Source organism: Zonotrichia albicollis, chromosome 4 (genome assembly GCF_047830755.1).
Source record: "Zonotrichia albicollis isolate bZonAlb1 chromosome 4, bZonAlb1.hap1, whole genome shotgun sequence".
Taxonomy (NCBI): domain Eukaryota; kingdom Metazoa; phylum Chordata; class Aves; order Passeriformes; family Passerellidae; genus Zonotrichia; species Zonotrichia albicollis.
The window spans coordinates 11599725-11612443 of NC_133822.1; the positions used below are offsets into that span (position 1 = coordinate 11599725).

Sequence of the window (12719 nt, forward strand, 5' to 3'; positions counted from 1 at the left end):
TTGTAGATCTTAAAGAAAGTGTGATACAGTCTGTCCTACATGGCCTGTTCAAAATATAAATTGCTTTTGGTTTGCTTATTTTTTTTTTTTTTTATTCCTGGATATCTATTTAGTACAAAGGATAACTATATCTATTCACACAGATGTGAACTGAACCCCTGTAGAGAACAGGTGATTGCTACCTGGACATCTCTCTGAACCTTGGCTGCACTTACAGCTTTATCTCAACAGTGATCTAGGGACAGTGTTTACAGACACTCACTGTGTAAAGAAAATGTTTGTTCAAAGTCATTGATAGATGAGTCCACTGCTACTCATTGCCATTCTGGCATTATTAAGTGAAGTGACTGTTTCCTTTCCTTGTTCCTTCTGGATTTTATATGAGAACATTAAAGAACATTGTTTCTGAATTATTGTTTGTATAATGAGCTGATTTTTTTCTACAGTTGGTCTATGGCAGCTTTGTTCATCTTAATAGACTTTTCGTTATCTTCCTTGATCTCTGTTATGTGACTAAGGAGACCTTCCCTCCAGTTTGACTTATCTTTCATGGCATAGTTCATCTACAAAGCTTAAATTATTCCACCAAGGTCAAATTCCATTTAAAAAGAGTCCCTGGATTGAGTTTTATACTTTGTGTTGCAAAGTCTAGTCACTTCAAAAGCCTTAAGCTCTAGTGATTTTGGCCTCAGTATCCATGCCAGAAACATGAACATTTTCTGTGTCAGCCCGTGTTGTAATGAGGGCACTGAGCCAATGCACTGGAGTCACCTTTGAGCTTTCTGCAGGAGGAATTCCCTCCCATTGCTTCAGAGCATAGTAAATACCACCAGACCAACTAACTCTTCCACAACAAAAGAACCCTTTTTAAATATAGATGCAATTTCTTGACTGTTTTGGGCATCACCTGCCTAGAATACAGCAGGAAATCTGATTCACCCTTCAGAAGAAAGTGGTGCTATAAAAATAAATTTGTACAGTTTGCCACTGTACAGAGATGCATTTGCATCAAAGCAATGAACAAAAGTGCTTTGAAGCAGCTTGGCAATACAAGTGTGCAGGATGTGTATCTTTCTCCCCACCAGTACTATGAGATATTTATAAAAGCAGACATACCTCATCCATTCAGTAATTCCCCCCAGTAACAAAGTGAAATAGAGTGAATTCATTGTGCTGTGCAGACCAAATACTGTGTGGAATTTAAGGATTTTACCAGAAGGAAGTGGAACTGATGGATCTCCCCTGACACATGATTAGCAAACAGACATCAGGAATGCTTAAGACATAAGTAATACTGTTGATATTTAATAGGATTAAAATTACATAGTGTAGTACTGTTCTGAAGTGTGTATGTATGTGTATATTCACAGGACTGTATGTAACATTTAGTGAGAACCATAAACCTGATCTCTTTCATCCAATTTGTTTCATAATAAGAATAAAGTTCTGATGGATTGAGGCAAGGAGGCAAATATACAAAATCACTTATAAATTTGTCCAAATCTAACATATTCTGTCAATATCTGCTCCAGAAGAAAATGCTTCAGCAACATGCAGCAAATGCATTGCTTAAATCCCCTATGTAGGAATCTTGTCATCATGGGGAGAGGTGAGAGCAGAAGAGTGGCTGCCCTGCCAGGGTTCAGTTAGCAGCAAAAAAAGCAAAGTATCCAGAGTTTTGATCCTCTCATGAGCTTCTCAGTAGTCTTCCATGCTGGTTATGAACACACACATACACACACACACACACACACACACATACATGCACACACACACACACACAGAGCATGAAAATAGCCTCAAGTATTTCTGAGCCTGGGGCTCTTGCCAGCCTGACCACACTCTCTGGGTAGTCCAGGAGCACAGACAAAAACATCAATCAAGGGACCCAGCTGTACTGGAATGTATTCAGCCACCACTCCCACTCTGAGAGTTAGAGTTTATTTTAGCTACTGTTTTCTACTCTGGGGTTTCATTGTCATTAGTCAGTGGAAATTGCTTGGTTATTCACAGAGTAGAAAATGATAGTATATGTAATTATAATTGTAATTATATATACATGTGTTTGTGCACACACACAGACTTAAACAAACACAGATAGAGATCCTGACTGATGGGCTGAGTTTTAAGCCCTGCACAGGGAGCAGAAGCTCATAGTTAATGTAGGAGTTTCATGTCTCAGTCTGCTCAAGCATAATGACCCTGTACTTAGAACCAAGTACACAACAGGGACAACTGTTGCTCCATATTACTCTGAGTAAAGTTCAGTGATGTGATTGTCTGGCTTCTGCAATACTGAAGGCAGCTTGAGGCTGCCTGGGGCAGCCATAACAATGCTGCTGGTAAAAATTGGCACTGATCCACTGACTGTAATAGATGTTGTGCCAGTTTACAGCAGCAATAAATTCAACCCAGTCACTTCAACTACTTTCACAACCAAAAAAAAAAAAATTCTTTGAAGTGCATACTTTAGATATTGAATGTGATACTTTTGGTAACACTAGCCTTATTCTCCAGTGGTCCTTAGCAGTGCAAATGGGGCAACTAAACTTCCTATCAAGAATGATTTCCCATGTATGCAGCTCTGCTGTGGCATTTAATGGTACAGTTCCTTAAAGTCTCTAAGAAAAATCTGATTACTCTGATTCATTCTAGCTTGAGTCTTAGTAAATCAGAGAAAACCTCATTCCCATGACCCACTATTTATCTCTATAGACTCCTGTGTAAATAAAGAGCTGATGAATTTTAAATAAACTTTTTTTTTCCCAAAAACCATAACACTTCTCCCTCCATTTCAATTCTTTGCAGATGAAGAGCTTTTTTCAGGAATGTATATTGATTTCATGGGGACAGATGCAGCCATTTTTCGCAGTCTGACCAGGAGGAATGCAGTGAGGACCGACCAGCACAACTCCAAGTGGCTGAGTGGTGAGATGCCTCTAATTTATCAGTTTTAGTGGGTGTCACAGAGATTCTGCTTTCCTTTGCTTAAAACAAAGACTTTATCTTTTAAAGAGCTTGTCTCTGAACTTAATTTATGAAGAAGAACCATGAAGAAATGTGTGTAAATACAAACTGTAAACAATGTACAGGTGTAGAGGGATCCCTGCATGAACCAAGGTCCTAGGCCACCCTACCTGAGGGCCTTTTTTTGCATTAAGGCTGAGCCAAGCTCTTTGAGGGCAAGTATATGAAAACCTTTCCAATGGCAATTGGAGGCAGTCTGATTTCTAGAAAAGTGCCTTCACCTCTAATGGATCAGATATTGCCTTAAATCAGTGTTTGATTCTAAGCCACCAGCTTCAGTTAATTCAAGGTGATCCATCTCTGCACAGAAGATTCATCACCACTTGCATTCAAAACGTGTGCAGAAGAGTGTCCCACTATCAGAGAAGTCAGTGTGGATCATTGTCACTTATTTCCTCACCCAGTGGTGAGGAATTGGTTATCTAAACACAGTAGGAAAACTAATTTCTGAGTGGAATTACCTAATTCTTTGATTCACTGACATCACTGTGAAAATTCTCCCTGTCTTTACTGGTAAGAAGACTCCTTCCAATGAAACCAATTTAAATTGAAGTGGTAGTCACCCCTCTGAGCAGAGGTAGGTGTGAAAGGTTATAAACCAACTGACACAGCAGTTACAGATTTAAAAGGCCTTCAGGTATGTTGAAGTAAAAAGTTACTGTGGTTTTGTCTTGATATTTTTTATGGTGACTTATCATACCTGTCTGGCTGTGACTACAATGAAATCACAAGATTTCATTCACAAATTCATTTCACTATGAAAGGGAAACTTCGTCTGCTCTCTAAATTTTTTTTTGTTTGTTACACATTCTAACACTTACCTGCGCACCCTAACATGTGCATCCTATAATGAATTAGAGAAAAAGAAAATTTAAAAATGCCTTATTTCTGGAAAATGTGCCTGTTCAAAACAGGCACTTGAAAGTAAAATTTATCTCCCATGTTCTTTTGGAGCCAGAGTCATGACATTTGTTGTATTAATTGAGAATAGACTTATGTGAACAGAAAAATGCTGCAGTCCAAAATTGATTTTTCATCATACATTCAACCTTTGTATCAGATTGTTCCAAACTTTGTACTGTACTTTAACTGAACAAGCAATCTTGCATGATCATTGAAAAGACAAAACCTTCATGCAGGGAGAAGGGCCACTTCTTCCTTCAGTCAAAGGAGGTATTCTGAGGGCTCTTGCATTGTCCATTATATGTTTGCTGTTAAGGTTATAAATTACTTTGTTCTCTCCCTAATTCTCCTTTGTAGTGTTTTGCACATACATTTGATTATGTTTACCAGCCTCTGATACAAATTCAAATGCTGCTCAAGCATTTGCCTATCCTCCTTTCCTTTTCTGAGTTACACAAATTGTTTTCCTGTCTTATTTGTGAACTTTATTTGTTATATTGCTAAGCTCTTCCAGCTTACTTTTATGCTTTGTCTCAATGAGACTTTCCTTAGGTGCCCCAGATAACACATTCTTCCTTTTTCCTCAATTCTTCCTTCTTTCTCAAAGTCTTTGGGTCTCTGCAGTAATCCAATATCATTGCTTCTGGACTGCTCCTCTAAACATTTGCTGTAAAATAAAGTTTGAGGATGCAAGGACATTTGGCTAACAGCATGGAGCCATTTACCTGTTGATATTTAGTATGTTCAGCACTTCTTGAAGCAGTCAGTAAATGTCAAATCATTCATTGCTTATACTGATATATCTTTTGGTTTCATCCTTTCGGTAAACTTTTTCATTTCAGAGCCTATTTTTGTGGATGCTCATGTTATCCCAGATGGCACTGACCCCAATGATGCCAAAATCTACTTCTTCTTCAAAGAAAGACTCACAGACAACAGCGGCAGCACAAAGCAAATTCATTCCATGATTGCAAGAGTGTGCCCAGTAAGAACTATTTTGTTTACCAGGTTTCTGGGATAAGCTGCTAGTGTGACATGATAATCTAAAAGACTAAATATTTGAAAAGCTTTTGATTTGACAAAATTTCCTGTTTCTGTGCCACCATTCATAATTAAGAAAGCTGTTACTGAGCTCACAGCTAGGGTCTGAACAGGTTATATATATATCTAACTATACATGTAAGAATATGGAAATGTAGAGGTTCAGAGATTTGTGTATTTCTCTGACTGACTCAGAATATTTACCAGTGTTGAGTTTTCAAACTTGCTGTCCTTAGCACAAATAAGACACATTATTTTCTTAATAAAAATGAACTTTAGGCAGTGAAGGCTTTCACACATACACACTCAAAATAATTAAAGCACATCAGAAATATGAAGCTTTTAAATTGGAGGATTTAACTTTCAAGTGCTGTTTTCATTTTTACAACATCTGTTCTTTCAGCTTGCTTGCATTGATGCATGTGTGAGCCTAACTTTAAAAATGTGCACAGGAAATTTAAATTCAGGAGTTGTGGCTATTCCTGGACAATAATTAATTTTTTCACAGCACTCCTCATTGTCTCTATTTCAGTTTTTTTTTATCTCTAATCAACTGTAGACGAAAAATGATTGAAGCAGCTGTTAATATCTCTGGTGAAATCAATTTATTTTTTTTAATGAGAGAAAAATTATAAATACACAATTGCTGCTAGCCTATTCAATCCTTCTTTTGGAATGCTTCAGGAAGTTCATTGTGGATGTTTATACATTCCCTGTCTTTAATTTGGCTTTTCTGTAGAATTTGATGCTTTGTGATTTTGTTGTACCTGGGTGTGAACGTGTTTGTCCTTCTCTGGCAATATGCTGAGGAATGTGATCTCTTTTATAATCTCCATTCTCTGTATTTTAGTTAAAGTGCCTAAAGGCCTTTTTGGGTGTTTTGCAAGAAGACATTTCACACAATTACAGCTGAATTAGGTTTTCTACTGTTATGATGAAGCCCAAATGATTTTTGAAAAGCCTAAGCCTTTTTAGACTTACACTGAAGCCAGTGTCAGAATCCCAAGGCAAATTAAAAGAAATCTGAGCCAGTCATATTTATATACTTGTATACATACAATATCATTGTATTCATGTATTAAGAATGGCAAAATATATTACCCTTTAAGACTGGCAAAATATATTACCCAGTGGAAAGATTCTTTATGCGTCACCCAAAATGTTGGATTACCAACTCCAACAGCATCAGTGAAACATTTCCAGCACTTTATTGAAAGCCCATTTCAGTAGCTTCTACATCTTGGTTTTTCTCTTTCCTTGGGTGACATCATGTTATGTAGTTTGGAGGACACTGCTCTTGTGTAAGTCATTCACCAGCACCGTTGGTCAGGATTTATCACCTCAGGGCTGCATCACCTGGTTTGGCAGCAACAGTTCCCACCCTGAACCATGGAAAATTGGAAAGATGCATGAGTGAGCTGTGACCAAGCCATCTCTGGACTAAGCTAGCAGGACTTACAACAGTTCATAACTAGCTTGACCGACACTAGCCATCATTTCAGAATACTGTTCAGAGCATCCACCTCATGTGCTAGTGTGGCTTACTAGGTCAGGTGCAGCTATGCTGCCGTCAGGACTAGAAGAAATATCCCTGCATAGAACCATGAGACCTTTTAGAGATAGCATGGACTTTTTCCTGGGTGTCAGTGAGTGATGCAGAGTTCCACAGTCACTTCCAGTCAACAGCATGCACAAAATTTTTTTTATTTTTTTATGCACAAAAATCTACTGCCCAACCCTCCAATCCTGCTAGCCCAGCTGAGAAAGTCCACTCAGAAAACTAGTTCTTGGTTTGTTCTGCATATAGAGTGCTTAGATGAGGGGATTTGGCTTAGTCCTATCTATTTTTACTATTAAATTTACCAGATAATTATCTAGATAATGAATTAACCTGATAAAAATGTGGGAAAGCCCAGTAAAATGTTAGCTGTGTTTTATTTCCATTTTACTGAAAATAATGTTCATTTCCAGAATGACACAGGTGGTCAGCGCAGTCTCGTGAACAAGTGGACAACATTCTTGAAAGCAAGACTTGTGTGCTCAGTGATGGATGAAGATGGAACAGAAACATACTTTGATGAATTAGGTATCACAAAAAACATTCCTTAAAATTTCATCTAAATGCTGTGCCTTGTCGTATTTAATGACTGATTTTCATTCAGTTTCTTAGTCAGGTTGTTAACAGTGAAATCATAGCACAAAATTCCCCTTGCAGTTTTATGACAGCAGGAGGAAGAAATTCTTCAAAAGTCTCTCTGTGTAATTATAAGGTAATTAAGGTAATTAATCTTGACTGTGTAAAACAATGATGTATGTAAAGAATTAATTCTTGGAAGGAAACATCTAAATGATTCTCTTACTATTTTGCTACTAGCTTGGATTACAAAAGAGGGTTTTTTACATCCCTTTGAATCTGTTTCTTATAGCACTGTGTAGAATTCAGCTTTTCCATAATGCATTTTTTCTATTTTTGATCACAGGGTAGAGTCCTCAGTTTGGTAATTCAAGAATAATGCTAATAAATCCTGTTGGTGGCAGCAGCAGTAGCACTATCCATAAATATTATTTTTCATGAATCATTTAGTCATACAAATTTTTGTTTCAACATGTCAATTACTGTAAATATTCAATGCATACAGCAATCACAAGAGGTTTATTTTCATGAAGAAATTAATAGATGCATAGCTTGATACCGACATGCCAAACAACATTACCAGAAAGTTTCAAATTCTATGTTTTCTGTAGCTGAAATGCACAAAATCATGGTTCTAAATTCATGTATTTGAAGATCTGGTATGTGCTTTACTATAAATATAAATATTATAAGCAGCTAATGTGCCCTGCACTGGGTCTGCACCTGGTTCTGGTCTTCTCTCCATTGTATCCTCTCTTTTTTCTTGATTATCATTCCTGATTCCCACCATAGCAAATGGGGTTTGGAGTCTTTTTGAGGTTATGTATTTACAACTATTTGGTGTATTTGCTTTAGTTGAAGGTTTCAATGAGACCTGACTGGGCCTAGGAGCAGACCCTAGCTTGCTCTAGTTCAGAATGTGCAAGGTGCTTGCAGGACTGATTTTCTGAGGTTTGCAGTGCCTCAGCACTGCCACAGCAGCTCATCTTTCAGAACTGTGATTTGCCAACCCCCTCTTCTTCAACAAAGCAGTAGGATAACTGCTTTTAGGTTCTTGTATGACAATATGTAGGGCCATAGTGAATAGGAGACAATGCTCTCAGCATGGGCTCCCAGCACAATTCCCTAGCAAAGAGGAAGAATACTGTCACAGCTGGAAATTCAGAAAATGGGGAGAGAGCAAACACATGCTTCTGTGTTCATGTATAATTCAGGAGAGTATGACACTTCCAGTTCTGCATGGTGGAGTCTTTTGCTTTTGACACATTGAAAAGAATATTTTAAAAATTCAGCGGGTTAAATGAAAGAGCCACATGAATTAATGGAAAGCTAAAGAACATATTCTGTGATAAAAAGCTCACACAGTTCAGTCTTTTTTGAGTTGTAAATTAAGTTTAAGAGGTAGCATGATTATAGTGATTAAAAACATTTGTAAGGACAAACTGTCAGAGATTAAAGTAGTTTTCACTGCAGTGTAAAAAAAAATCAGCAGATCAGGGGTAATAGTGGGTAAATTCATTTCAGTGAGTAGGTACAGCTTTGCACAGTGCAGTCAATAAATCCCAACACAACAGGATGCAGGAGTTTTACATCTCTCACAGTCTTTACTGCAAAGCTGTCTGACATTCATTTCATGTTGAAAATGCTCTAGTGAGGGCACTCCAGTGCTTTCTGGACAATAAAACACCTAATTTCCCTGTTTTTGATTACATCCATCTATGGGAACTCTTTGTCTTTAACCTACTGCAACTTTAATGTTTTCCTACTGCTTAACAACCTGCTGAAACAAGATACAGCTGAGAAAAATGTGTGACATAGATCCCGAATGTATTTGAAAATCTTTGCCTTCTGTCTCCATAAGGCTAGAGGGCATGGAGTTAATTTCCAGATTTGTTTCTGAATGTTTAAATGCTAGATTTATGCATCTATGATCTGTTCATGTGGTTAAGCCTCCTTTTTCCCATTCAAGTCTGAGCTAAAACTACTGTTGAGTTTAGAAGGAATAAAATTATCAATTAAACTGGAAAATAAGGTTTTTCTTACTATTCAAAATGTTTTTCTTTCTCTTTCTTACAGAGGATGTGTTTCTTCTAGAGACAGACAACCCCAGAACAACGCTCGTGTATGGAATTTTTACAACATCAAGGTAAACATGGAGATTTGAACAAAATTACCTGAACTGCCTGATTTTCTATATGAAACCTGAAACTGGTATTTTGTGGATGAGGCTGTGCTGGGCAATTCTGTGTGTCTGCCATGGCTGTGGTTTGCATGCAGGAGTCTCAGCATCATTGCTGATGATATCTATGTCAGAGCTGTGCTTCTTGGAGCAAACTGCTTCCTGACATGCTGTCAGCTGCCACTGGGAAAGCATTTCCCTGGAGGGCCACTTGTCACTGCTCAGCAGTGGAAAGCTAAAATGACTTCACATGAGCAGTGAGCTCATGTGGCATCTCAGAGCACTTAACACCTCCTGAAAAACATCCAGCACCCTGAAGGATCAAACCAGGATATCTACAGGAATTCATACAAATCATTTCCAGTCTCTCAGCTGGATGATGATCACAGAGATGGCAAATAAACATATTGGCTTTAGGTGGATATAAAAGGACAAGCTTGCGTGGCATCTGGTCACCTCCTTGCAGTTCCCTGTTTCCAGTCAGTTGTATTCATTTACTGTCTGGTTTAGAAAGTGTTTACTGAGCTCCCAGGGGTGGTGGAAGCACCTAGATATGGCTTACTGTGCTGAAACTCTCCACAGAGATACACTGACAGATTCTTCCACCTCTACCTTTATTTTTCTTATTTTTCATCTTGCCCTCACTGCATAGTGTTAACAAAGAGTAAAATTGGTTACTATCCCCTGATTTCTGATATGCTACCCTTTATTATTTAGTTGTTATTTCTTATGTTCCAAGAAGTCTTCTGGTTTTTTTATAATTTTAAAATATTTTATCAAATTAGAAAATTATGTAATTTAATATTAATAATTTCTTTAATGGCAATTTTTAGTATAAAAATCCTTTCCACTTCTTTTTCTCCAAGACTTTTTTCACTGGGATACAGGGGTCTGCTTACTCAAATGTGTAAATATGATAGGAGAATATGATTCTATGATATTTTATTGGGAAAAAACCCCATGATATAAGTTGTAAACTTAGGTGCTATCTGTAATTCCTACATCACAAAAAGAGAAAAGGATGAGCTTGTGTTTAGTAGAAAAACCACACTTATCATTAGGTTGTGGGTGACTGAACTGGAAATACTTCTGCCTAATTCTGGTATTTGTCAGTGGAAATAAGATTTGAATCACAGGAACATATAAGGTGACAAAAAAGAGAAACTCACTTTTTCCTGGCTCTCAAGCTGTTTTCTCTCTCTACTGCATTTTTTACACTTGCGTTGGTCTATTCTTGCTTTATTTTTGTTCAACTATAGGTTGAATATAATAAATACAGAAACCATAAGGATTTTTACTCCGTAATAGTTCCTGTATCTTCATCTCTGTAGACTTCCAACTCATAACAGTAGCAAGAGAGAAACATCACAGGAAGTAATAACTACTGGTATTTTATCTAAATCATACAAAAGGAAATAGATTAATACTGAGCTAAATTATTTTAGTGTCATAATATGCTGTAAATCTAACATAAAACATCTGGAAAGACTAAATGCATTTCTCAAAATCTATTAATGCCTAGTAAAATTTGCACAAATACCATAATCCATCTAAAAGGTTCATTCTGCTAATCCATATGTAGCTGAGAGCAATGTGGATTTCACTTCTATTGTTTAGATACTATGTGTAATTTTTTCAGGCTTTTTTCTGGAGTGTTTTTTCTTCTTCAATTGAAAACAGTTACTTGGATTATCTTCATCCTACAGCTAACACTGGGCAGATTTTAGACTTGTCTGGAGTTTCCATTTCTTAAAAATAAATACCACAAAGCTTGCATGCAGCAGGAGGAAAAATGAAGGAGTTTAGTCACTGTAGTCAGCCTTAGTATCAATCTGGAAAATTTTCCCCTAGTGCCCTTCGTCATCATGAGGTGATGGAGACCATTCAGGGCTTGTGCTACCTGGACCCATGGCTGAATCTAGAGCAGTGGGAAGAACATGCCCACTTTTTCCTTAGCTGAATCCCTGGGTTCCCCTCAGGAAGCTTCAACCTTAGGGCTTCCTAAGACCAGTTTTAGGGATGGATTTGAGGACTGTATAGGAGTAATTCCTTTACAGCCACATCTTGTCCCTATTTTTTGCAAAACAAGCTGGAAATGTACTATAATAATCCAAACAATTGTAGTTGCTCTGGATGTTTTGATTAATATTTTAGCCATGTATTTTAAGAGGCTCATGGAGATCTTGTGGTTAATATACTGGTAGGAGTTCTGGAAACCTGTGCTGAGCTTGGCAGTACAAAGTTTATAAAACTCCTGCCTCACTGAAGTCAGCAATATTTTTGCCATTGATTTAAGTGGAGCCAGATTATATTTCTTCCATATTTAGCATTAGGAAATCTTCCTTTTGCACCAGTAGGGTAGTGCCTGCCTCTCTCTTTTTTCAGTTCACTGTTCAGAAAGGTGCTAAGTCTTAAGAAGTAGTGGTGCATCTTGGGCAGCTAGATTAGTTGGTGTAAAATGTTTTAAATCCATATAAAAGCAATAAATTGTATACAATATTATGTTAGAGGTATCTTTCATCATTGGACCACGAAAAATTGTGAAAAAGCTGTAAAAAACTTGGTAGATTGCAATGCTAACTTTGTCTTGTCTTCCAGCTCCATATTCAAAGGCTCAGCTGTGTGTGTGTATCATCTGTCTGACATCCAGACTGTGTTCAATGGACCATTTGCACACAAGGAGGGCCCAAACCACCAGCTGATTCCATATCAGGGCAGAATTCCATACCCACGACCTGGCACTGTAAGTACAAAGATGTTTATTCAGTCTTGCCAATTGCTTGTCTTTGTTTAATGCATAAATAAATATTATTTACTCCAGGAGAAAAGTCTGTATGTGACTGTGACAGTTACAATTCAGGACTATTTTATTTGCTTTTCAGTAGCCTGCAAATCCAACTGCAAATCATGTCGTGTCTGGAAGTCTTCTAGAAAGAATTAAAAGTCATGTAAAGTGTTAGTTGTTCTTTCTCTTTCTGCTTCATTAGGTGATAGTTGCCTTGTTTGCATGCACATTTCCATTTTGTGGGTACATTTGTGCAAAATGCAGCTAAATAAAGAAGCATGCAAAGACAGCACTGTTAGTGTGTTCCACAGCCTGGATCCAAATGTCTGTAGGTCTGTCTTGTGTCTCTATGAATTTTCTTTAGTTTTCTAGAATTATGCACTTCTACTCAGATGCTTAGGAGATCTAGTAGGAGATACAGAGAACAAAGTTTCTGGGACTTGTCACTTGACTAAGTCATACCATGCCAGGTTCTGAATCTTAGAAGAGAGACCTAGAAATAAAAGCATTTTCTTGCTATGCAGTTCACCATCTTCTTCCTTGTAAGAATGCTTTTTGTGTGCCTTGCTTTCAGGACTTCCTTTCATTATATCAGGGGTATTTATAATCTTCCAATAAATTTTGTACACAATTAGAGCTAGCTCTGTTTC

General features: G+C 37.5%; 1 protein-coding gene across 3 annotated transcripts in view; it reads left to right on the forward strand.

Moving 5' to 3' along the window:
• The window catches only part of SEMA3C (semaphorin 3C), a 117593-nt gene that overhangs the window by 74925 nt on the left and 29949 nt on the right, over positions 1 to 12719 (forward strand). For all 3 annotated transcript variants that reach the window (XM_074538791.1, XM_074538788.1, XM_074538789.1), the window contains 5 exons: positions 2809 to 2928; positions 4773 to 4915; positions 6943 to 7057; positions 9182 to 9251; positions 11883 to 12027. In XM_074538791.1, coding sequence (XP_074394892.1) covers positions 2809 to 2928; positions 4773 to 4915; positions 6943 to 7057; positions 9182 to 9251; positions 11883 to 12027 — 593 coding nt within the window. The remainder of the gene's footprint in view (positions 1 to 2808; positions 2929 to 4772; positions 4916 to 6942; positions 7058 to 9181; positions 9252 to 11882; positions 12028 to 12719) is intronic.